Source organism: Entelurus aequoreus, linkage group LG16 (genome assembly GCF_033978785.1).
Source record: "Entelurus aequoreus isolate RoL-2023_Sb linkage group LG16, RoL_Eaeq_v1.1, whole genome shotgun sequence".
In the NCBI taxonomy this organism is placed as follows: Eukaryota; Metazoa; Chordata; class Actinopteri; order Syngnathiformes; family Syngnathidae; genus Entelurus; species Entelurus aequoreus.
Genome location: NC_084746.1, coordinates 18,348,714 through 18,373,643, shown reverse-complemented (window position 1 = coordinate 18,373,643; position 24,930 = coordinate 18,348,714). Strand labels below are relative to the sequence as shown.

At 41.0% G+C, this 24,930-nt stretch overlaps 1 protein-coding gene across 2 annotated transcripts in view; it reads right to left on the bottom strand.

Moving 5' to 3' along the window:
* Positions 1-2,382: 2,382 nt before the first annotated feature.
* glmna (glomulin, FKBP associated protein a) overlaps positions 2,383-24,930 on the bottom strand; it is a 32,757-nt gene continuing 10,209 nt past the window's right edge. Inside the window, exons 8-19 of one of the 2 annotated variants that reach the window (XM_062022276.1) lie at positions 19,366-19,544; positions 19,246-19,299; positions 17,480-17,510; positions 17,281-17,370; positions 17,159-17,200; positions 10,619-10,692; positions 10,462-10,546; positions 10,283-10,392; positions 7,491-7,554; positions 5,053-5,188; positions 4,919-4,989; positions 2,383-2,633 (exon numbers count right to left, since the gene is read on the bottom strand). In XM_062022276.1, coding sequence (XP_061878260.1) covers positions 2,544-2,633; positions 4,919-4,989; positions 5,053-5,188; positions 7,491-7,554; positions 10,283-10,392; positions 10,462-10,546; positions 10,619-10,692; positions 17,159-17,200; positions 17,281-17,370; positions 17,480-17,510; positions 19,246-19,299; positions 19,366-19,544 — 1,026 coding nt within the window. In that variant the 3' untranslated portion in view covers positions 2,383-2,543. Of the gene's footprint in view, positions 2,634-4,918; positions 5,189-7,490; positions 7,555-10,282; positions 10,393-10,461; positions 10,547-10,618; positions 10,693-17,158; positions 17,201-17,280; positions 17,371-17,479; positions 17,511-19,245; positions 19,300-19,365; positions 19,545-24,930 lie in introns of both variants that reach the window. The other variant, XM_062022275.1, reaches the window with a different exon arrangement.

Genomic DNA, 24,930 nt, shown 5'->3' with positions numbered 1-24,930 from the left:
GGAGTGTTATATCAACTAAAGCCCACACTTAAACTTTCCACGTGCAAGATTGAATCTATTCAAAAAGAAGCCAAAAAGTGCAAAAACAATAATGTTCATGTTGGAGGAGTTGTGAATGACTGCTGGGCCACAACATTAGGTACACCTGCAGACTGCAGCATGGATTTCATATTTCATTCATTCACAACTCCTCCAACACGAACATTATTGTTTTTGCACTTTTTGGCTTCTTATTAAATAACTTTTTTATATAGATTCAATCTTGCACGTGGAAAGTTTAAGTGTGGGCTTTAGTTGATATAACACTCCCGTCAGGGGGTGCATTCTATGGCGGGGGTACATTATCCAGCACAACAGCGGCGCATGGACTTCATTTATAAGTAAAGGTAAGACCATAATAACGTTTTTTTTATTAAATGTGCTTTTTTTGTGTGCTACAGTTTGTATGTGTAAAGTTAAGTTAAAGTACCAATGATTGTCACACACACACTAGGTGTAATGAAATTTGTCCTCTGCATTTGACCCATCCCTTGATCACCCCCTGGGAGGTGAGGGGAGCAGTGGGCAGCAGCAGCAGCGCCGCGCCCGGGAATAATTGTTGGTGATTTAACCCCCAATTCCAGCCCTTGATGCTGAGTGCCAAGCAGGGAAGAATGCTGGTATGAGCTTTTAAACATAACCCGTTAACTGCTGCCAATCAAATGGTGAATAAGATACTCTTTAGGGTTCATATGTTTGTAAATCTGACTGTGATGAAGTCAGTGCCTCACCAGCCATGAACCTCACCGCACGTCACTGCTCGCCAAATGATATGAAAGCATGTCTTTATCACAAAGACTATTTTAAGGCTTAGGTCAAGGCCTGTGATTATTAGTGATTTTGAAATCAGCCTGACCGTCAGGCTGATTTCACAATCAATACCAATCAAATTTACTGCAAAAGGGACTCATAAAAACTGATGAAAAATACATGTACATAGAATTATGCGGTAGTAAAATGATTTCTAACTAAACTGTTAATTAAATTTAAGTACAAATGAAAGTACAGCTTTACCACTTTAGTCATAACTTTTGCACTTAAACTTCTCTTAAGATTTTAGCTCCAGACTTCTTCTGTCTGTTTGAGATTGTCATTACTGCCACAAGTGGTGGAAAAGTGTATTACAACCGTGTACCGCTCACAGCTGAGAAACAGATATTTATGGTTAAGAAACACTGGTGTAAATGATGTACTCAACCATAACTAGCTCTAAAATTGCCTATTTTTGATACTCTAAATCAGTGGTTCTCAAACTTGTTTCACCAAGTACCACCTCAGAAAGTACCACCATAATGACCAACATTAAAATACAGTAGTAAAACTACTTTCCACTTTTCCACCACTATGTTGTGGCAGTAATGACAATACTAAACAAAAGTCATAGGGAAGTTTCTTAAGCGCAATAACTATGACTAAGTTGGTGAAGCTGTATTTTCATTTGCAGTTTTGTTATGACACATTTAGTTAGAATTTATCATATTACCGTACTGTGTAATAGTATGTAATTTTATTGACAAGGTTTTAAACAGTAAGTAGTTTAGATATAATTATTGAATATCAATCCATCCATCCATTTTCTACCGCTTGTCCCTTTCGGGGTCGTGGGGGGTGCAGCTGCATTCGGGCGGAAGGCGGGGTACACCCTAGACAAGTCGCCACCTCATCACAGGGCCAACACAGATAGACAGACAACATTCACACACTAGGGACAATTTAGTGTTGCCAATCAACCTATCCCCAGGTGCATGTCTTTGGAGGTGGGAGGAAGCCGGAGTACCCGGAGGGAACCCACGCAGTCACGGGAAGAACATGCAAACTCCACACAGAAAGATCCCGAGCCCGGGATTCTACTTAGGACCTTCGTATTGTGAGGCACATGCACTAACCCTTGTTCCACCGTGCTGGGGGCTCACCTACTCCTGCTTCACCGGGTAAGTGAAAAAAACAATTATTTTTGAATATCAAGAGTAAGATTACTAATTCAGTGTTATTTGAGTGGGCCTCAGGCTCTTTTGTAGTGGAAAAGTTTGGTCCGGGGGTCAAAAAGGTTAACTTCTGCATTAAAATGTATAACATGCATGTAAACACATCCTCAATTCAGTTGTAAACATGAACAACTACAGGTAAACAGTTTTATACTTACAGAACATACCATCTTGTCTAAGTATCTTCCTGCAGGAAAATGTGGCTGTGTTGATATTTTACTGCAGTCAAACTACTTTTTAAGTTACCTCTGTTGAAAAAAGGAACAATTTAAAGCAGAGAAAAGGAATTTAGGAATAAGTAGGGTCACAAAGGTCTAGTGTGCATGGATAAATGACACATACCGACTGAAATGTTCATAATTTAATTATTTATTAGTAAACGTTTTAAAAGAATCAGTCTTGTAACTAAGGAGAAAATAAGGGCAGGTATTGCATGACCTTCTGACATGATTTATCATGTTTGACTGCCCTTTAGGTGAAAACAAAACAAGTTTTTGACCAGCCAGATGTCCGTGAAGTCTAAATTGCAGCCTTCACGTCGGTGAGTTCTTCTGTTCGTGCCAGCACACTCTCCATCATGTCAAAGGTGTGCAGGGCTGAATGGAGAGCCTGGTAGGGGAATGTCAGCAATCAGTATAATCATCTTTCTAGTACAGGCGTGTCAAAGTCAATGCCTGCAAGGCCGGATGAAGGATCTATGATAGAGATGTCCGATAATGGCTTTTTTGGCGATATCCGATATTCCGATATTGTCCAACTCTTAATTACCGACTACGATATCAACCGATACTGATATATACAGTCGTGGAATTAACACATTATTATGCCTAATTTTGTTGTGATGCCCCGCTGGATGCATTAAACAATGTAACAAGGTTTTCCAAAATAAATCAACTCAAGTTATAGAAAAAAATACCAACATGGCACTGCCATATTTATTATTGAAGTCACAAAGTGCTTTTTTTTTTTTAAACATGTCTCAAAACAGCCGCTTGGAATTTGGGACATGCTCTCCCTGGGGGGCGTCCCGGAAGAGTTAGTGCTGCAAGGGGTTCTGGGTATTTGTTCTGTTGTGTTTATGCTGTGTTACGGTGCGGATGTTCTCCCGAAATGTGTTTGTCATTCTTGTTTGGTGTGGGTTCACAGTGTGGCGCATATTTGTAACAGTGTTAAAGTTGTTTATACGGTAGAGATGCGCGGATTGCGGACACAACCGCGGACTCCGCGGATAATCCGCGTGTCGGGCGGATGCATGACGAAAAAAATAGATTTTAAATAGATTTGGGCGGGTGGCGGTTGAACCAATTCAGAAGAAAAAAAATACATAGTTAAATGTTGTTACCCACATACGAAAAACGAGCAGCACTCTTTGAAACAGGCAATTATTCATCAGGCACTGCTGCAGCTGTCATGCCAAATTTCTTCCCCCCTACAAACCCCCCCCCCCCCCCTTTACTTCCGGGGCTGCGTCCAATAAGGTCACAAAGTTTCCGGGGGTCCTTAACCCGCACGCGACTGTCCTGTTTCGCGCCTGTACAAAAAAAACAATCGATTTCTTCAGATTCCAGCAGCTGTCAAAGACGAAGTATCCTTCCAGCGACGGGCAGTCAAAGCCGAAGTGCTGTCGATCGCTGTCAATGACGTAAGAGGAAACATGACCACGGAAGTAAATGGGGGGGGGTTTTGTAGGGGGAAGAAATTTGGCGTGACACAGCACACCACAAAACAACACAACAGGAGAAGAATAAAAAAATGGCAACGCCGGCTGCAAACGTGGTACGCGACAAACTAAAAAAGGGAATACTAAAGACCAGGGAAAAAAATAATAATAGTCAACACTTTCTTAATGGAAATGACAATAATATTATAATAATGATAAATAATAGCCTCTATTGTGTGGCCAAGAGATATTAATGCGAGGCACGCATTGAATGTCTCTGCTGCATTGGATCAGTCTCCTTTCTTTAACAGGAATGCCTTGCATCGTCTATATTAGATATATAACAACGGGTGGGTGGCGGGTGGTTGTGGTTTTGATAAAATGTTAGTTCGGGTGGATGACGACTTTTGTGATGCGGTTGCGGATGAAATAATTGCCTATCCGCGCATCTCTATTATACGGCCACCCTCAGTGTGACCTGTATTGGTGCTCTGTACTTCTCCCTACGTCCGTGTACCACTCCGTACAGCGGCGTTTTAAAAAGTCATACATTTTACTTTCTGAAACCGATACCGATAATTTCCGATATTACATTTTAAAGCATTTATCGGCCGATAATATCGGGCTGCCGATATTATCGGACATCTCTAATCTATGATGATATATGATTAGTATTAGAAGCGGACCGCAGGCCACAGCCGCCTGCTGCTGTTTTGCACGCACCAATACTCCATTAGTGTTGGCGCTAGGAATTTTCAAAATGGGGTCCCAGGGACCCCATCGAGTCATAAAAATGGGGTCCCACTTTTTTGTAACCGTTTTGAAAACAAATGTATGCATTATCTTGCTAAATCTCACATTCTATATTGTGTTTTGGAAAAAGGTTGTCAAACATTAATTCATTAAAAAAATAATACAAAAGAAAACACATTTTTATGCATACCGTATTTACATGTATTCAGTTATAAACATTCATTCACTTTCTTCTTTCCTTCATGGATCTAAACTTTACTGCTGCCTGTATTTTTGGTAATATTTTCAGAATGTGTTTGTTCTATTTCTGGCCAAAGTAAGACAAAGAAAACAACCTGAAGTTGTCTTTATTTTTTAGTTTTAATGCCATGATTTTAATAGTCCGGCGGCCCGCGTGTGCACAGATTTTCCTCCAATCGGCCCCTGAGCTGAAATGAGTTTGACACCCCTGCTTTAGTGCAATCTTTAAAAAGTCCCTCACCTGAATCTGAGATTCTGGGGTCATGTTTGGCAGCTTCTCGTCACCGACAGAAACAGAAATGACAGATGTCTCTGTGGAGAGGAACGTGTTAAAAAAATTGAATGTTGAGAAGAGCTTGTGTGTGGTGGTCTCACCTTGGGCATTTCTCCTCTTCTTCTCCATGGTGGTGCTGAGCTCCCTCTCGTAGTGAGCTCTGGACATGTTGATCCCCACACGGAGGGGCTTCATGAAGCCCTCTTGTATTTTATGTAGCTCTGTCCAGATCCCTGTCTAGTAGATGAAGAACATGAGTGACATATGCCAATAAAGTAGGCTGACCATTATCTGAAATCCCAAAAAGAGGACACATATATGCGTGCCAAGGCGGGCAGCATGCCAAGGCCGGGACTAGGTGAAAATTTGCCAATGATACTCGAACTTGCTTTATAAATAATATATTTATTTAAATAAAGAATTTTTGTCCTCTGTTGACAGCAGTGTTGGCGCTAGGAATTTTCAAAATCCATCAAGTCATAAAAATGGGGTCCCAGAGTAAATTTTTGGGGTCCCACTTTTTTGTAAGCGTTTTGAAAAAAAAAAGATAAACGTATGCATTATCCTGTTATATCTCACATTATATATTGTGTTTTGGAAAAGGTTGTCATAAATTAATTCATTAAAAATAGCAGGGGGTGTATATTGTAGCGTCCCGGAAGAGTTAGTGCTGCAAGGGGTATTGGGTATTTGTTCTGTTGTGTTTATGTTGTGTTACGGTGCGGATGTTCTCCCCAAATGTGTTTGTCATTCTTGTTTGGTGTGGGTTCACAGTGTGGCGCATATTTGTAACAGTGTTAAAAGTTGTTTATACGCCACCCTCAGTGTGACCTGTATGGCTGTTCACCAAGTATGGATTGCATTCACTTGTGTGTGTGAAAAGCCGTAGATATTATGTGATTGGGCCGGCACGCAAAGGTAGTGCCTTTAAGGTTTATTGGCGCTCTGTACTTCTCCCTACGTCCGTGTACACAGCGGCGTTTTAAAAAGTCATACATTTTACTTTCTGAAACCGATAACGATAATTTTGAAACAGATACCGATAATTTCCAAATATTACATTTTAAAGCATTTATCGGCCGATAATATCGGCAGTCCGATATTATCGGACATCCCTACTTTCCACCATTTTCTTCCATGCGCTGCAAATGCTTCCTGCATTTATGGCGAGAGGAGCGTGCACATGCCGCACAACAGCGCATGTTTACACTCTTCAATGAAAATAAATGTGTAATTAAGAAGTGGTGTGTTCAACATGGCGCCCTGTCACGTGAGGGGCTTTTGATCCATCGTTTATGAGATCGTTGGTAACCGAGTGACTCCATACTCTCTCTATGCATGACTCTGCACTAATCAACTACTACATGGGTTTAGCATGAATGACAGGTCATGAAGATATACGATACCCTTGGTGGGATACGCTCTTTATCTGGAGCAAGTGCTCGTTCACGAGCTTGACAAGTTGACTGATAGAAATAAACATCAGTCAGCTTTGACCTCATTATCAAACGTAGCAGAAGGTGCTAAACTAAAATATCTACTACTGCTTTTTGCTAATGAATTCATGTCTGTTGTTTATATGTGCGATACACACTATATTGCCAAAAGTATTTGGCCACCTGCCTTTACTCACATATGAACTTAAAGTGCCATCCCATGGAATTGTCCAAAATGTTTTGCTATCCTGGAGCATTTAAAGTTCCTTTCACTGGAACTAAGGGGCCAAGCCCAACTCCTGAAAAACAACCCCACACCATAATTCCTCCTCCACCAAATTTCACACTCGGCACAATGTAGTCCAAAATGTAGCGTTCTCCTGGCAACCTCCAAACCCAGACTGGTCCATCAGATTGCCAGATGGAAAAGTGTGATTCATCACTCCAGAGAAGGTGTCTCCACTGCTCTAGAGTCCAGTGGCGACGTGCTTTACACCACTGCATCCCACGCTTTGCATTGGACTTGGTGATCTGTGGCTTAGATGCAGCTGCTCGGCCATGGAAACCCATTCCATGAAGCTCTCTGCGTACTGTATGTGGGCTAATTGGAAGGTCACATGAAGTTTGGAGTTTTGTATCAACTGACTGTGCAGAAAGTCTTTGCACTATCCGCTGACACCTCTCTGTCAGTTTTCATGGCCTACCACTTGGTGGCTGAGTTGCTGTTGTTCCAAAACTCTTCACTTTTCTTATAATAAAGTTGACTTTGGAATATTTAGGAACAAGGAAATTTCACGACTGGATTTGTTGCACAGGTGGCATCCTATGACAGTTCCACGCTGGAAATCACTGAGAGCGGCTCATTCTTTCACAAATGTTTGTAGAAACAGTCTCCATGCCTAAATGCTTGATTTTATACACCAGGCCAAGTGATTAGGACACCTGCTTCTCATCATTTGAATGGGTGGCCAAATACTTTTGGCAATATAGTGTATGTTGATGCTTTGACAGGATATGGTGGATTTGAGTACATTTGGGTCGCAGGAAGGAACTTTTTGAGGGCGGCTTAGGCAGTGATGTGGTGAATTAAGAACGACGTTTACCTTGTTGTCAGTCACTTTGTCTCTTATCAGGAGGTAACGCAGCAGGTTCAGACACTCCATCAGTCTGTTTGCACACACGCACTTCATCTTATTTAACAAATACACAGTCCTCCAACACACAACAGTTCAATGTCCTTTTTTATACAGCGCACAAGGAAAGTATTCACAGCACTTCACTTGTTCCACATTTTATGTTACGGACCTTATTCCAAAATGGAGTACATTAATTTTTGCCCTCAAAATACACACAATACCACATGATGACAATGTGAAAAGGTTTTATTTTTAAAGGCCTACTGAAACCCACTACTACCGACCACGCAGTCTGATAGTTTATACATCAATGATGAACTCTTAACATTGCAACACATGCCAATACGGCCGGGTTAGCTTACTAAAGTGCAATTTTAAATTTCCCGTGAAATATCCTGCTGAAAACGTCTCGGTATGATGACGTTTGCGCGTAACGTCACGGATTGTAGCGGACATTTTGGGACACCATTGTGGCCAGCTATTAAGTCGTCGGTTTTCATCGCAAAATTCCAAAGTATTCTGGACATCTGTGTTGGTGAATCTTTTGCAATTTGTTTAATGAACAATGGAGATAGCAAAGAAGAAAGCTGTAGGTGGGAAGCGGTGTATTAGCGGCCGGCTGCAGCAACACAAACACGTAGCCGGTGTTTCATTGTTTACATTCCCGAACGATGACAGTCAAGCTTTACCATTGGCCTGTGGAGAACTGGGACAACAGAGACTCTTACCAGGAGGACTTTGAGTTGGATACGCATGCTTGTGGAGAACTGGGACAACAGAGACTCTTACCAGGAGGATTTTGAGTTGGATATGCGCTACCGTGAGTACGCTGCTGCGGCTTCCAAACAGTTGATCGCTTGCCCGTACGTGCGTGCCGCTATGTGCATGTCACGTACGTAACTTTGGGGAAATATATGTGCTGTATGAACTTTGGGGAGGTGAACGGTACTTTGGGCTGTGGGATTGAGTGTGTTGTGCGGGTGTTTGAGTTGTATTGGCGGGTTATATGGACGGGAGGGGGGAGGTGTTTGTTATGCGGGATTAATTTGTGGCATATTAAATATAAGCCTGGTTGTGTTGTGGCTAATAGAGTATATATATGTCTTGTGTTTATTTACTGTTTTAGTCATTCCCAGCTGAATATCAGGTCCCACCCGCCTCTCACAGCATCTTCCCTATCTGAATCGCTTCCACTGCCCTCTAATCCTTCACTCTCACTTTCCTCATCCACAAATCTTTCATCCTCGCTCAAATTAATGGGGTAATCGTTGCTTTCTTGGTCCGAATCGCTCTCGCTGCTGGTGGCCATGATTGTAAACAATGTGCAGATGTGAGGAGCTCCACAACCTGTGACGTCACGCTACTTCTGGTACAGGCAAGGCTTTTTTATCAGCGACCAAAAGTTGCGAACTTTATCGTCAATGTTCTCTACTAAATCCTTTCAGCAAAAATATGGCAATATCGCGAAATGATCAAGTATGACACATAGAATGGACCTGCTATCCCCGTTTGAATAAGAAAATCTCATTTCAGTAGGCCTTTAAATTTTGCTAATTTATTACAAATAAAAATCCAAGAAATCACATATGTTCTCAGCCTTTGTTCAATACTTAGTTGATGCACCTTTGGCAGCAATTCCAGCCTTAAGTCTTTTTGAATACGATGCCACAAGCTTGGCACACCTATCTTTGAGCACTTTCAACCATTTCATCCAGGATGTCTCAGTTCATTGCTGCATTCATCTTTCCCTCTATCCTGACTAGTCGCCCAGTTCCTGACACTAAAAACCATCCCCACAGCATGATGCTGCCACCACCATGCTTCACTGTAGGGATGGTATTGGCCTGGTGATGAGCGGTGCCTGGTTTCCTCCAAACATGATGTCTGGCATTCACGCCAAAGACTTCAATCTTTGACTCATTAGACCAGAGAATTTAGTTTCTCATGGTCTGAGAGTCTTTCAGGTGCATTTTGGCTAACTTTTTAACTGAGAAATGGCTTTCGTCTGGCCACTGATTGGTGGATTGTCCTTCCGGAAGGTTCTCCTCTCTCCACATAGGAATGCTGTAGTTCTGTCAGAGTGACCATGGTCTTGGTCACCAACCTGACTAAACTAAGATGAATGCAGCAATGTACAGAGACATCCTGGATGAAAACTAACTGGGAGACTAGTCAGGATAAAGGGAAAGATGAATGCAGCAATGTACAGAGACATCCTGGATGAAAACTAACTGGGAGACTAGTCAGGATAAAGGGAAAGATGAATGCAGCAATGTACAGAGACATCCCAGATGAAAACTAACTGGGACACTAGTCAGGATAGAGGGAAAAAATGAATGCAGTAATGTACAGAGACATCCTGGATGAAAACCAACACTTCCCATCCAACCCGATGGAGATTGAGAAGTGCTGCAAAGAGGAATGATTGAAAGTGCTCAAAGATAGGTGTGCCAAGCTTGTGGCATCGTATTCAAAAATACTTGAGGCTGGAATTTGTGCCGAAGGTGCATCAACTAAGTATTGAGCAAAGGCTGTCAATACTTATGTACATGTCATTTTTTGTTTGAATACATTTGCACAATTTGATAATTAAAAAAAAACCTTCACATTGTCGTTAAGGGGTATTGTGTGTAGAATTTTGAGGACAAAAGTACCGGTAATGCATTCTATTGTGGAATAACATAAAGTGAAGGGCTGTGAATACTTTGTATATACAGCCACTGCTTCATCTTGATGCCTATTTCCATGTGAGGGTTTACCTGTCCAGGTACTGCAGGAGGTCAGTCTCGGGGCCGTCCGGGAGGGTGAAGACCGAGCGCAGCAGGGGAAGCAGATGAACGCCCGCAAACCAGCTGTTAGCGTTGTCCGGCTATGAAGACAAGCAGGCGAGTATAAGCGAGGGCAAACACTCACCCTGACGTTTACGGCGGCACTTCACCCGTAGAGCGCCGTCGATCTGAGTTCGGATGTTTTTGATGACGTAGCCTTCCACTCCTGAGTGACTGCTGATCTTCAGCATGAACCTGAAACACGGCCCAGCGGTTAGACCACGTGCCACTCTAAAGTACTTCTCCAGACGGCAAGGTGGAACCCACTTGAAAAAATGGTACTTGGCCTCAGGATCGAATTTATCAATGCTCAGCTGGAACACCTTCAGACCTTTGCTCCTCTGTGGTGGAAGATCATGTTATATGTTCATGTCATCACACTCACAACAATAATAATGCTTCATTTGGATGGAGTGCAGCTGGGATAGGCTCCAGCCCCCTCACAGGGCAATGTGGAAATAACACATTACTGAAACTACTATAAAACAGTATTAAATACTTATAAAGATGGATTCATCTCGAAATGAAATCATTACTTTATTAAGTGTTGACCATTATTGGAATGAACATCAAAGAGTGACATCTGCTGGCTAAAGTGGGGCACTGCTTGTAGCTCAAATTAATATTAAATTACGTTATTAGGCACACAAATACAATGAAGATCTACAAAACCCAAAACCAGGGAAGTTGGCACGTAGTGTAATTCATAAAACAAAAACAGAATACAATGATTTGCAAATCCTTTTCAACTTGTATTCAATTGAATAGACTGCAAATACAAGATATGTAATGTTCCAACTGAGAAACAACATTTTTTTTGCAAATAATCATTAACTTAGAATTGAATGGCAGCAACACATTGCAAAAAAGTTGTCACAGGGGCATGTTCACCACTGTGTTACATGGCCTTTCCTTTTAACAACACTCTGTAAACGTTTGGGAACTGAGGAGACCAATTTTTGAAGCTTTTCAGGTGGAATTCTTTCCCATTCTTGCTTGATGTACAGCTTAAGTTGTTCAACAGTCCGGGGGTCTCCGTTGTGCTATTTTAGGCTTCATAATGCGCCACACATTTTCAATGGGAGACAGGTCTGGACTACAGGCAGGCCAGTCTAGTACCCGCACTCTTTTACTATGAAGCCACGTTGATGTAACACGTGGCTTGGCATTGTCTTGCTGAAATAAGCAGGGGCGTCCATGATAACATCGCTTGGATGGCAACATATGTTGCTCCAAAACCTGTATGTACCTTTCAGCATTAATGGTGCCTTCACAGATGTGTAAGTTACCATGCCTTGGGCACTAATACACCCCCATACTAGAGATGTCCGATAATATCGGCATGCCGATATTATCAGCCGATAAATGCTTTCAAATTTAATATCGGAAATTATCGGTATCGGTTTTTTCATTATCGGTATCGTTTTTTTTATTTTTTATTAAATCAACATAAAAAACACAAGATACACTTACAATTAGTGCACCAACCCAAAAAACCTCCCTCCCCCAACCCACACAAAAGGGTTGTTTCTTTCTGTTATTAATATTCTGGTTCCTACATAATATATATCAATACAGTCTGCAAGGGATACAGTCCGTAAGCACACATGATTGTGCGTGCTGCTGGTCCACTAATAGTACTAACCTTTAACAGTTAATTTTACTCATTTTCATTAATTACTAGTTTCTATGTAACTGTTTTTATATTGTTTTACTTTATTTTTTTATTCAAGAAAATGTTTTTAATTTATTTATCTTATTTTATTTCATTAATTTTGAAAAAAAGGACCTTATCTTCACCATACCTGGTTGTCCAAATTAGGCACAATAATGTGTTAATCCCACGACTGTATATATCGGTATCGGTAATTAAGAGTTGGACAATATCGGAATATCGGATATCGGCAAAAAAGCCATTATCGGACATCCCTACCTCATACCATCACAGATGCTGGCTTTTGAACTTTGCGCCTATACCAGTCCAGATGGTTCTTTTCCTCTTTGTTCCGGAGGACACAACGTCCACAGTTTCCAAAAACAATTTGAAATGTGGACTCGTCAGACCACAGAACACTTTTCCACTTTGTATCAGTCCATCTTAGATGAGCATGGGCCCAGCGAAGCCGGCGGTGTTTCTGGGTGTTGTTGATAAATTGCTTTGGCTTTGCATAGTAGAGTTTTAACTTGCACTTACAGATGTAGCGACCAACTGTAGTTACTGATTGTGGTTTTCTGAAATGTTCCTGAGCCCCTGTGGTGATATCCTTTACACACTGATGTCACTTTTACCTGAGGGATCGAAGGTCACACGCATTCAATGTTGGTATTTGGCCTTTCTCCAAATTCTCTGAATCTTTTGACCTAAATTCCTTGCAATAGCTTGTAGAGAAATGTTGTTCTTAAACTGTTGGACAATTTGCTCACGCATTTGTTGACAAAGTGGTGACCCTCGCCCCGTCCTTGTTTGTGAATGACTGAGCATTTCATGGAAGCTGCTTTTATACCCAATCATGGCACCCACATGTTCCCAATTAGCCTGTTCACCTGTGGGATGTTCCAAATAAGTGTTTGATGAGCATTCCTCAACTTTATAAGTCTTTTTTGCCACTCGTGCCAGCTTTTTTTTAAAACCTTAAATTCCAAATTAGCTAATATTTGCAAAAAATAAAGTTTACCACTTCAAACATTAAGTATATTTTCTTTACAGTCTATTCAATTGAATATAAATTGAAAAGGATTTGCAAATCATTGTATTCTGTTTTTGTTTTATGAATTACACAATGTGCCAACTTCACTGGTTTCTCTGACAACTGAAAGCAAAATAATTCAACATATTGTCCTCGATCAATCAGACTTGTGCAAAACTGAATTCAATTGCGAATGCTTCCCAAATACCAACTCAATTAAAATATTTTTTACATTTAATTTGAATTGAGGTTGCAAACAGAAAGTAAAATTGAAATTCCAATTAGATATTGTTGGTGTATTCCAGAATCAACTACTCCCACATTTCCAAACGGTTCCTAACATTTAGCACTCTGTCACGCCAGGCGCTAGCATGCTAACTGTTAACATGTTCTCATTTTGGCTAATTCTGTAGGTATAAAACCAAAAGTCATGGATATAATTCAAAGAAAATAAAAAATTGCTAGCATACTAAATATTGGCATGTTAGCCAATTTTGTAAGCATGGATAAAAAGACAATATCAATGCTAAAAAGGCATGGATATTGTTTATGTTACTTTACGTTCTACTGCTAGCATGCGACGTGTTAACATGTCAGCGTTTTAACCAAATTTGGAGGTCTAAAAAAAAAAAGGCATGGACATTATTTGGTGTTATTCTGCTAGTATGCTAAGTGTTAGAATATCAGTATTTTAACCAATTTTGGAGGTCTAAAACTAAAAAGGTATGAATATTGTTATAGTACTTGTCGTTAATCTGCTAGCATGCTAAGTGTTAGCATGTATTAACCAATTTTGTTGGTCTAAAACTAAAAAGGCAGTGTTTCCCACACATTCATTTATTTGTGGCGGCCCGCCACAAAAGAATTACGTCCGCCACAAATAGATTTTTTGACCTTTTTTTTTTGTCCTGTCCAGCTTCTCAGGTAAATCATATAGTTGATGTAAATGCCCATATAGGCTGTTCAGATTTACTTTACAAAAGAGAAGTGTAGGATACTTCTCTTGTTGCCTTATTTGTATTTGACCACTACTGTTTTCTGTTTATTTGTTACTGACTGACATAGGACTCCTGAGGCAGCGGACAGGTACAGACAGGCCAAGCGGTGTGCGGCTTCAGCGGTCGCGGAGGCAAAAACTCGGACATGGGAGGAGTTCGGGGAAGCCATGGAAAACAACTTCCGGACGGCTTCGAAGCGATTCTGGACCACCATCCGCCGCCTCAGGAAGGGGAAGCAGTGCACTATCAACACCGTGTATGGTGAGGATGGTGTTCTTCTGACCTCGACTGCGGTTGTTGTGGATCGGTGGAGGGAATACTTCGAAGACCTCCTCAATCCCACCAACACGTCTTCCTATGAGGAAGCAGTGCCTGGGGAATCTGTGGTGGGCTCTCCTATTTCTGGGGCTGAGGTTGCTGAGGTAGTTAAAAATCTCCTCGGTGGCAAGGCCCCGGGGGTGGATGAGATCCGCCCGGAGTTCCTTAAGGCTCTGGATGCTGTGGGGCTGTCTTGGTTGACAAGACTCTGCAGCATCGCGTGGACATCGGGGGCGGTACCTCTGGATTGGCAGACCGGGGTGGTGGTTCCTCTCTTTAAGAAGGGGAACCGGAGGGTGTGTTCTAACTATCGTGGGATCACACTCCTCAGCCTTCCCGGTAAGGTCTATTCAGGTGTGCTGGAGAGGAGGCTACGCCGGATAGTCGAACCTCGGATTCAGGAGGAACAGTGTGGTTTTCGTCCTGGTCGTGGAACTGTGGACCAGCTCTATACTCTCTGCAGGGTCCTTGAGGGTGCATGGGAGTTTGCCCAACCAGTCTACATGTGTTTTGTGGACTTGGAGAAGGCATTCGACCGTGTCCCTCGGGAAGTCCTGTGGGGAGTGCTCAGAGAGTATGGGGTATCGGACTGTCTGATTGTGGCGGTCCGCTCCCTGTATGATCAGTGTCAGAGCTTGGTCCGCATTGCCGGCAGTAAGTCGGACACGTTTCCAGGGAGGGTTGGACTCCGCCAAGGCTGCCCTTTGTCACCGATTCTGTTCATAACTTTTATGGACAGAATTTCTAGGCGCAGTCAAGGCGTTGAGGGGATCCGGTTTGGTGGCTGCAGGATTAGGTCTCTGCTTTTAGCAGATGATGTGGTCCTGATGGCTTCATCTGGCCAGGATCTTCAGCTCTCACTGGATCGGTTCGCAGCTGAGTGTGAAGCGACTGGGATGAGAATCAGCACCTCCAAGTCCGAGTCCATGGTTCTCGCCCGGAAAAGGGTGGAGTGCCATCTCCGGGTTGGGGAGGAGATCTTGCCCTAAGTGGAGGAGTTCAAGTACCTCGGAGTCTTGTTCACGAGTGAGGGAAGAGTGGATCGTGAGATCGACAGGCGGATCGGTGCGGCGTCTTCAGTAATGCGGACGCTGTATCGGTCTGTTGTGGTGAAGAAGGAGCTGAGCCGCAAGGCAAAGCTCTCAATCTACCGGTCGATCTACGTTCCCATCCTCACCTATGGTCATGAGCTTTGGGTTATGACCGAAAGGACAAAATCACGGGTACAAGCGGCCGAAATGAGTTTCCTCCGCCGGGTGGCGGGTCTCTCCCTTAGAGATAGGGTGAGAAGCTCTGTCATCCGGGAGGAGCTCAAAGTAAAGCCACTGCTCCTCCACATCGAGAGGAGCCAGATGAGGTGGTTCGGGCATCTGGTCAGGATGCCACCCGAACGCCTCCCTAGGGAGGTGTTTAGGGCACGTCCGACCGGTAAGAGGCCACGGGGAAAATAGAAAAAGATTAAGAAAAAATGTATACTTTTTGTTTTAATATATTTTCTGTAGGAGAACAAACATGACACAAACCTTCCAAATTGTTAGAAATTCCACTGTTTATACTTAACATGCTTCACTGATGAGAATATTTTGCAGGCACCGTTTTGTCCCACTAATTTCAGCGATCCTTGAACTCATCGTAGTTTGTTTACATGTATAACTTTCTCCGATGCTGCCACAGGAAGACTTGTTTCATGCCACTCCTACTTTGTCTAATTTTGTCCACCAAACGTTTTATGCTGTGCGTGAATGCACAAAGGTGAGCTTTGTTGATTTTATTGATTTGCTGGAGTGCTAATCAGGCATATTTGGTCAATCCTTGAGTGCAAGCTAATCCATGCTATTTAAGCTAGCTGTATGTACATATTGCATCATTATGCCTCATTTGTAGGTATATTTGAGCTCATTTAATTTCCTTTACTTACGTCCTCTGTGTATTTGATTTATATTTGCATGTCTCAAGACACATTATCTGTGTGTAATACTGACTGCATTTCAGATAGTTGTTAGTGTGCCATGTTGTTCCAGACCACAGCAAACATTAACCAGCTTGCAAAGATTGTAATAAATCCATTAAAAGAAGACAGCGTGACGTTTCCTTTAACTTGGACACACACATCTATACCTTTGGCCATTCTGAGACAGTCATTTTCAAAAGTTATCTATCCTGTGAGAAACCTCCATTTTACTAAGGATTTCCAATGTTGCAAAAATGTGTAGAATAAAAATTAAAAAACAACATTTCTGTCAACAAAGATTTGTGTCAGCCTTTGATAGTAGGTTAATATAATTAATATAGACACTTACATCATGTGTTGCCTTCATTATAACACTTTATATAAGCCTTTGAATTTTTGGCAGCTCCAGACTGATTTTTTGTTTTGTTTTATGGTCCAATATGGCTCTTTCAACATTTTGGGTTGCCGACCGCTGGTCTAAAGCTAAAAAGCATGGATAATATTTGGCGCTATTATGCTAAGTGTTAGCATTTTTAGGCAATTTGTTTTTACAGTATGTCTGAAACTAAGAGAAAATGATATTGTTACCGAGTGCTATCTTGCTAGTATGCTAACATTTAACATGCATTTTAATTCCCCCAGAATGCTTTACTTTATCCAAGTCTTTTAAATGGAAGGAGTGTGTGTTTATTTTTAGTATTCATATTAGTATTTTATATTAGGAATGATGTGGACTAGATGCTCTTTTATGGGATCTTATTAAAAGGTGCAGGTCTACCTAAGAAAGTTGTAGTGGAAGAAAATAATACCAATATCACAAACTTTAGTATGCTGTTTTTTGACGATGACTTACCAAATCGCGTCTTGGACATATCGTCATGACTTTCGTTAAGGTCTGAAACAAAAACAGTGTCCAAGTAAGGCACTTATTGTGAAAAGCCAAAGTAAAGAAAAAGGCTTATACAAAAAGTTTACCCGTGGAACCGCCAGGAAGGTTTTGATTTCCAGCAGGTCTGCAGGCAGACTGCCATCATCCACACGCACGAGACTCTTCTCATAAAGCTCCTGTGGCACAGTGGAACATGAACATGTGATTACTACGTCTGCATCGTCAGGATATGGCTCAGCCTTGATTTTTTATACCAAAAGTGACAAAAACATCCACTTGACTTACCAATCCTTTCTGAATCCTGGGCTCTTCAGTTCTGACAATTACATCAAAATGACGTTAGGAGACAATTACAAGAACCACATCGTAGTTGAACAATGGAACCTGTTGTGCTGTATTATATACATACAGTCAGAGGTGGGTAGAGTAGCCAGAAATTGTACTCAAGTAAGAGTACTGTTACTTTAGAGATTTATTACTCAAGTAAAAGTAAGCAGTAGTCACCCAAATATTTACTTGAGTAAAAGTAAATAGTATGTTGTGAAAAAACTACTCAAGTACTGAGTAAGTGACGAGTAACCTGTTCGTTTAATGATGACGGCAACAAATATAAAATAGCAATGAGCAAATTCAGAGCCAGGAATATCTCTTAAGCAACTAAAACAATAACATATATTAAATAATAATACATTAACATAAAAAAAATTAAGGCAAATTGAGCCACAATAACTTAACAGCACCATAGGCTCAGTAGGCAGAGATTACAAAGGAAAATAACAAGTTAGCCTTTACGCAAACCATAAACTGATAGGTGTGGGCTGCACCTGGGAACACACTGATTGGTGTTTCTATGCATGCGTGTGCGTCTCTGTCTGTCTATGAGGCTGCAGTACGTTAATAAATGTCCCCACACGATGTACATTTGACAGTGATTCATAGCAGGGAAGCTAACATCAGCCTACGGTGACAGCCAAAAAATCTACTAACGATACACCATAATGACAATGTAAAAAAAATTGTTTTGAAATATTAGCAAATGTATTAATACTTTAAAAAATTACATGTACTTAAGTATTCAGACCCTTAACTTAATACTTAGTTAATGCATCTTTGGCAGCAATTCCAGCCTCAAGTTTTTTTAAGACAATACCACAACCTTGGCACACCTATCTTTGGGCACTTTTAACCATTCCTCTTTGCAGCACCTCTCAACCTCCATCAGGTTGGATGCGAAGGTTTTCATCCAGGATGTCTCTGTACATTGCTGCATTTATCTTAGTCTAGTCAGGGAGGTGACCAAGACCATGGTCACTCTGTCAGAGCTACAGCATTCCTCTAAAGAGAGGAAAACCGTCCAGAACGACAATCCACCAATCAGTGGCCAGATGGAAGCCATTTCTTAGTCAAAGGTTTTCCAGAATGCACCTGAAAGACTCTCAGACCATGAGAAACTAAATCCTCTGGTCTAATGAGACAAAGATTGAAGTCTTTGGCGTGAATGTTTGGAGAAAACCAGGCACCGCTCATCACCAGGCCAATACCATCCCTACAGTGAAGCATGGTGGTGGCAGCATCATGCTGTGGGGATGCTTCTCATTGGCAGGAACTGGGAGACGAGTCAGGATAGAGGGAAAGATGAACGCAACAATGTACAGAGACATTCTGGATGAAAACCTTCCCATCCAAGCTGATGGAGCTTGAGAGGTGCTGCAAAGAGGAATGGTTGAAAGTGCCCAAAGATAGGTGTGCCAAGCTTGTGGCATCGTATTCAAAAAGACTTGAGGCTGGAATTTCTGCCAAAGGTGCATCAACTAAGTAATTAGTAATAAATTAACCAAATAAAAATAAAAAATAAATACATTTATAGTTTATTATGATGCATTGTGTGTGGAACTGTGAAGAGGACACAAATAAATGTATTTCATTTTGGAATAAGGCTGTAAGATAACAAAATATGGAACAGGTGAAGCCCTGTGATTACTTTTAGGATGCACTGTAATATTTGTACACACACCACTTCATGTTGTGCGTATGTGTTGTGAGCAGTTCACCTGGACAGCAGGATGAAGATGTGCTCCATATTGCAACGGAGACAAAACACGGGACTGCAAGAAGTAAGAACAATTCAGAATATCACCAAAGATCAGGCGGTTTGAAGGCACCGTCCTTACTTAAAGACACAGGGGATGGTGTCCACAGCCAGGTGATGGACGAACACCAGGTGAGCCAAGCTGGCCAGGGACTCTTTGGGGTAACGCACTTCCTCCTCTAAAAAGCCGGACTCTTTGCGTTTGGACAGAGGCCGATACACGAGGCGCGGCACGGACTCGCCGATAGTGTTGAGGTTGTTCTGCAGGAGGCACAGGAGCACACTGGGCTGTAAAGTCACACCTGCAAATATAGCGCATTTTCCGGACCATAGGGCGCACCGGATTATAAGGCGCACCGCCGATGAGCGTGTCTAGTCGGGTATTTTTTCATATATAAGGCGCACCAGATTACAGGGCGCATTAAAGGGGTCATATTATTATTTATTTTTTCTAGATGGAAAACACTTCCTTGTGGTCTACATAACATGTAATGGTGGTTCTTTGGTCAAAATGTTGCATAGATGATGTTTTACACATCATCTTTCTGACCGTCATTTCAGGATGCGCCGTTTTGTGGGCGGTCTTATTTACGTGGCTCACCTTCGGCAGGGTCTTTTCTCCATCATCTTTGTTAGGACGGGAGTGGAAGAAGTGTCAAAAGATGGAGCTAACTGTTTTAATGACAATCATACTTTACTTCAATCAATAATGGAGCAGCATCTCCCCATCCGGAAACAATAACAACGTGTCCCGTGAAAAACCGTCCGACCGGAACTTTCTAATAACTAAAGTTCCTTGGGTGAATAATGTAAACTCACTACACCGGTATGTTTTAGCGCTTTTATGGCGAGTTTACTGACAGATATAAGTAAGAACTTTACACTACTTTATATTAGAAATGGCAACAGTGGAGGATGAATGTCCCATAACAAGAAGATAGAGAAAAAGAAGAAGCTTATCGAATACGGACTACAAAGGCGTACTCGCGCAAATTTTCAGGACTTATGCAGATCCTAAATACAGATCAGCAGGTACCAGAAGGTAAGAAAAGTTGCATTTGCATAATATTGCGAAACAAAACGCCAGATAATATGTCTTACCTCATACACACACCATAATAATACTCCTTTGTTGAAGCACAGTACAATCCTTCATAGTTTACCAAAGTCGTACTAAAACATTTTGATAGATTTTTGAGCGCTGTGTGTAATGTTCTATATTTTCAATGGAACATATAACATTTTGGTGTTGTTTACCTGAGTCATATTACAGTCTACATGTATCTCTTATGTGTGACTGCCATCTACTGGTCACACTTATCATTTCACCATGTACCAAATACAATAGCTTCGAGGTCGGTAAGCACAACCAAAATTATTCCGTTCATTAGGTGCACCGGGTTATAAGGCGCACCGTCGATTTTTGAGAAAATGAAAGTATTTTAAGTGCGCCTTATAGTCCGAAAAATACGGTAAGCAACTCACTGAATGCTAAATGAGGGACGGACGTCCTGGAGATGAGAGCTCGTAACCATTCTCCAATCAAATTGCTCTGTTGTCATCCTCTATGGTAGTGATGTGCTGATTGATACTGAAATATTTATACCGCTGATACCAGTTCCTTATGCTTTAATATCAAATGCAAATATTGATACTTTAGTCATTGAAGATAATGTATATGATTATCAGGATCACATCGCAAGGTAACTAAATCTTTAAGATCTTGTCTAAATCAGTGTTTCTTAACCATAGGGCCCCGTACAGAGTCGCCAAAAATGTGTTTCTCAGCAGTGGTCCGTATGGGCTGCAATGGTACTCAGTTGTAATACACTTTCCCACCACTTGTGGCAGTAATGACAATCTCAAATAGAAGAAGTCTTGAGCTAAAGTCATGGAGAAGTTTCTTAAGCAGCAACACCTAATATACACAACTTTTTACATTTTACCATAAACATGAGGTCTATTTGCACAAACCGATACCAACCGAACTTATACACGGTATCAGATCAGAAAGAAAATCAGTGGTATCGCACATCACTACTCCATGCTGCTCAAAGGCACTGGGGCAGTGATTCCCAACCTATAATGATATCACGAGCACATCAATTAAATGTTCTTTCACTTGATGGTAGAAGGTAAACAATCAACCTGTTTATCACCAACATGCATTTTTATTTGGATGTTTATATATCTTAAAACAATGTGTCTTTGCTCAATAAAAGTTGTGGAACATTACACTAAAGGACATAGAAGACAATATTTTTATCTCTAGAATATTAAGGGTTTAATGTTATTATCTAAACGAAGCAAAGTTTGCTGCCAAATTACCCCAAGTGAGTCGGAGCTTTTCATCCTGCCACTCACACACACATTACCTGGAGAGATGCAGAAACACGCGAAAAAAATAAAGTGTCGAAAAAGTTAATCCGGATCAGCTCCAAACTGTAAAGACTTGTTCCTTAACCTATTACCAACATTTCCTGAAAGATTGCTGAAAAACTGCCCATAACTTTTTGAGCTAACTATAGCGGAATGAAAGAAACAACGTGAAGCCTTTGTTTGTTATCCACTGTCTTTGTCTCTGCGGGTGGAAGCGGGGACACTAGCATACACACGCAGAAGTTGAGGCTCGTATCGTAAACCTGGTGGAAATTAGAAGTGTTTCTTTACTATAGGGCCAATCTTGGGCCGCAAACGCCCCCTAGAGGTTCGCCAGAAATATCTGTTTCTCAGCTGTGGTCACTCACTACGTTTCCATGCACTATATTAGTCTGATTTCTCTAATAGTTAGTTTTTATGTATTTTCACACCGACGTGTGAAGTCCAAGTGTCCATGCACTTTCTCTAAAGCAACTATTGCTCATACGCCATGTGCCTCCCGTACACTGGAAGGCGCTATTTCCTTTTAGCACGGTAAAATTAATTACTGTTTCTGTTGACCTATGACGTCACCCTAGCCATTTGCGGATCATTATAACTTGTTTTAATTGATGTCCGCTGTAATATTGACACAGATGACAAATATAACGTCTTTAACGGTTATGTTGATGTTAAATAGCAGACAAGAGTTTTTTCAAAGGAATTTTCGGACAAAAATCATGAAAACAAAACTTTTGAATGTCTTAAAGTTCATTCAGAGGCTCTGTGGATCAAAGGAAGGAGTTTTAAATGTGAAGGAAAAGACCGTTGGTGCCCCGACTGATACTGTTCCAGATGAAGGTTGCTATTATTCTGGACTATCTTGCCAGTTGTGTGGAAAGTGAATCAATTGGCTTGAACAAATGCAGTGTGAAGAGGTTTGTGTACTTTATTATTCACCTTTAATATACCTGCTTCATTATCTTTCATCTCACTTGTATTTTGTTTGGGAGTCCTAATTAACATTCTACATTTCTTAGCTACCTTCTTAAATAAATCTCAGTTTCTTATTACTCCCATCGATACACTTTTAAAAACGTTCTGTTCTTTTAATGTGTGACACAAATAAAAAGTGTCTCCTCTTCATGACAATTGATATGTTTTTATGGAATGGTATCTGCTTCTGGGTTGTATCCCGCATGTTGAGACTGGCGCACACACACCCTCCACAGATCTGGTTTCCAATCGCATAATCCAGGTGTGTTAGTCTGACTTTTCAAAAACCGTACATGATCGGATTAAAGTGTTTCCATGGGTTGTAGGCAGGCCTGGCCCTAACCAATCTGGCGCCCTAGGCAAGATTTTAGGTGGCGCCCTCCCCACATCGGCAGTGAAGTGTATATACTCACAAGAAACCGAATAGCTTTGTCTTTGACCTTTTTTTTTACTTAAAGAAAGCAAATTAACATATTATATGAGAATGTTATGTTATGATTATCTTTAACCGAATCACAGCAGTGCTCAAATTAAAAAACAGCATTCCCTCTCATGTGATATTGCTTAATTAACATTAATGATGTGCACTTTAACAACTAGGCTTACAATTATACCTAATATATAAAGGGGTGGAAAAGTGACTATTACCTGCAGGGCAAACATTAGCTAACCAGAAGGCAGTAACAATGTAAACAAAAAACACCTGCTTAAAAGATCTAATACAAATGTCCCTGAGGAATGTAAGGTGGGAGTACTGTAATTACCTAACGTTACATTATTATTTTCCATAACAATTTAGCCCCCTCCACAATATTAACCCGACGTTAAAACAGAACTAGCTATTTATTGATTAGCAATTGCCGAATCATGTAACATTAGCTTAATGCTAAAAAGCCAGGTCACTATCACATTCTGTAACAGACAAATAATTTCATGTAGGCTAACGTTACCTACCTGCTACCTCTGTCTTTTTCTCGTTTCTCCTCCTCTTCTTTTCTATTTTTTCTTCCCTGGGCACCTGACAGTTTTGGCCGTTTTGACATCTTGTGTTGATTTTTTGATGTGGTAAGAGTCATGATACGGGAAGGGAGGGGGCGCACCGTGCGGGGGGATGGGGGGGGGCGTAATGTTGTAACAAATAGTATTTCTATTAAATAAGCTTTACTTTGCATTTTAATTAACGTGGGATTATTTTTTGTATTTAAAAATAATAGTAACAACTTTTTATTTATTTTTTTTCTCCAACATTTGTGGCACTGGCTTGGCGCCCCCTGATGGATGGCGCCCTTAGCATTTGCCTATACGGCCTATGCCACGGGCCGGCCCTGGTTGTAGGAGTGTTATTTAGAGCCGAACTATCTTAAAAATCGGACTAAATTTGTACATGGACGCGTACTGACTATGGGCCGCAGCAGCACTCAGTTGTAATACACTTTTCCACCACTTAAGGCAGTAATGACAAAATCAAACAAACAGAAGAAGTCTCCAGCTAAAGTCATAAAGAAGTTTCTCCAGCACAAAAATTATAACTAAAGTGATGAACCTGTATTTTTATTTGGACTTTAATTTTTTTTTTACAGTTTGCAATATTAATTTAGTGTATTTATTTTAACACAACATAATTATATTTGAATGTACTTTTCGTCAGTAATGTATGAGCCCCTTCATATGCAGTATATTTGGTTGGTACTTATTTTTCTAATCACCCTGACCTAAGCCTAAGGTTTATGGGTTTAATAAATATAATCTTTGTGATGAACACATGCTTTCATATCATTTGACAAGGTAGTAAACTGTGAGTAAGTTCAGTATAATTATTGAATATGATTAAAATAGAGTAAGATGACTAATTCAGTGTTAATATTTGAGTGTAATGGAAAAGTTGGGTCAAGAGTTCAAAAAGGTTAAGAACCCCTGACTTAGTAAAAAGCCCCAGTCTGATCAATTGTTCCTTATCCCATTTTGGACACTTCCTGAACGTTTCATTAAAATCCTCCCATAACTTTTTGAGTTATGTTGCTAACCAACAAACAATTCCCAGTGATTATTTCATTCAGGCCAACCAGTTTGATCTTTGTCTTTAAAATGTTTCCAAAAAATGAGTTTTGAAAAAGTCTTATTTTCAGGTCAGTACAGTGTTGACATGATATCGGGAGCACTACTGTGCACTTCATCTTACTAAAGATGAAGTGCCTTACTAAAACAAGTAAAGTACGTGTGTATCTGTGTTCGAGAACAGAGAACTACTGTCGAGTCAACCAGTGAAGTGAAGTAAATTATATTTATATAGCTC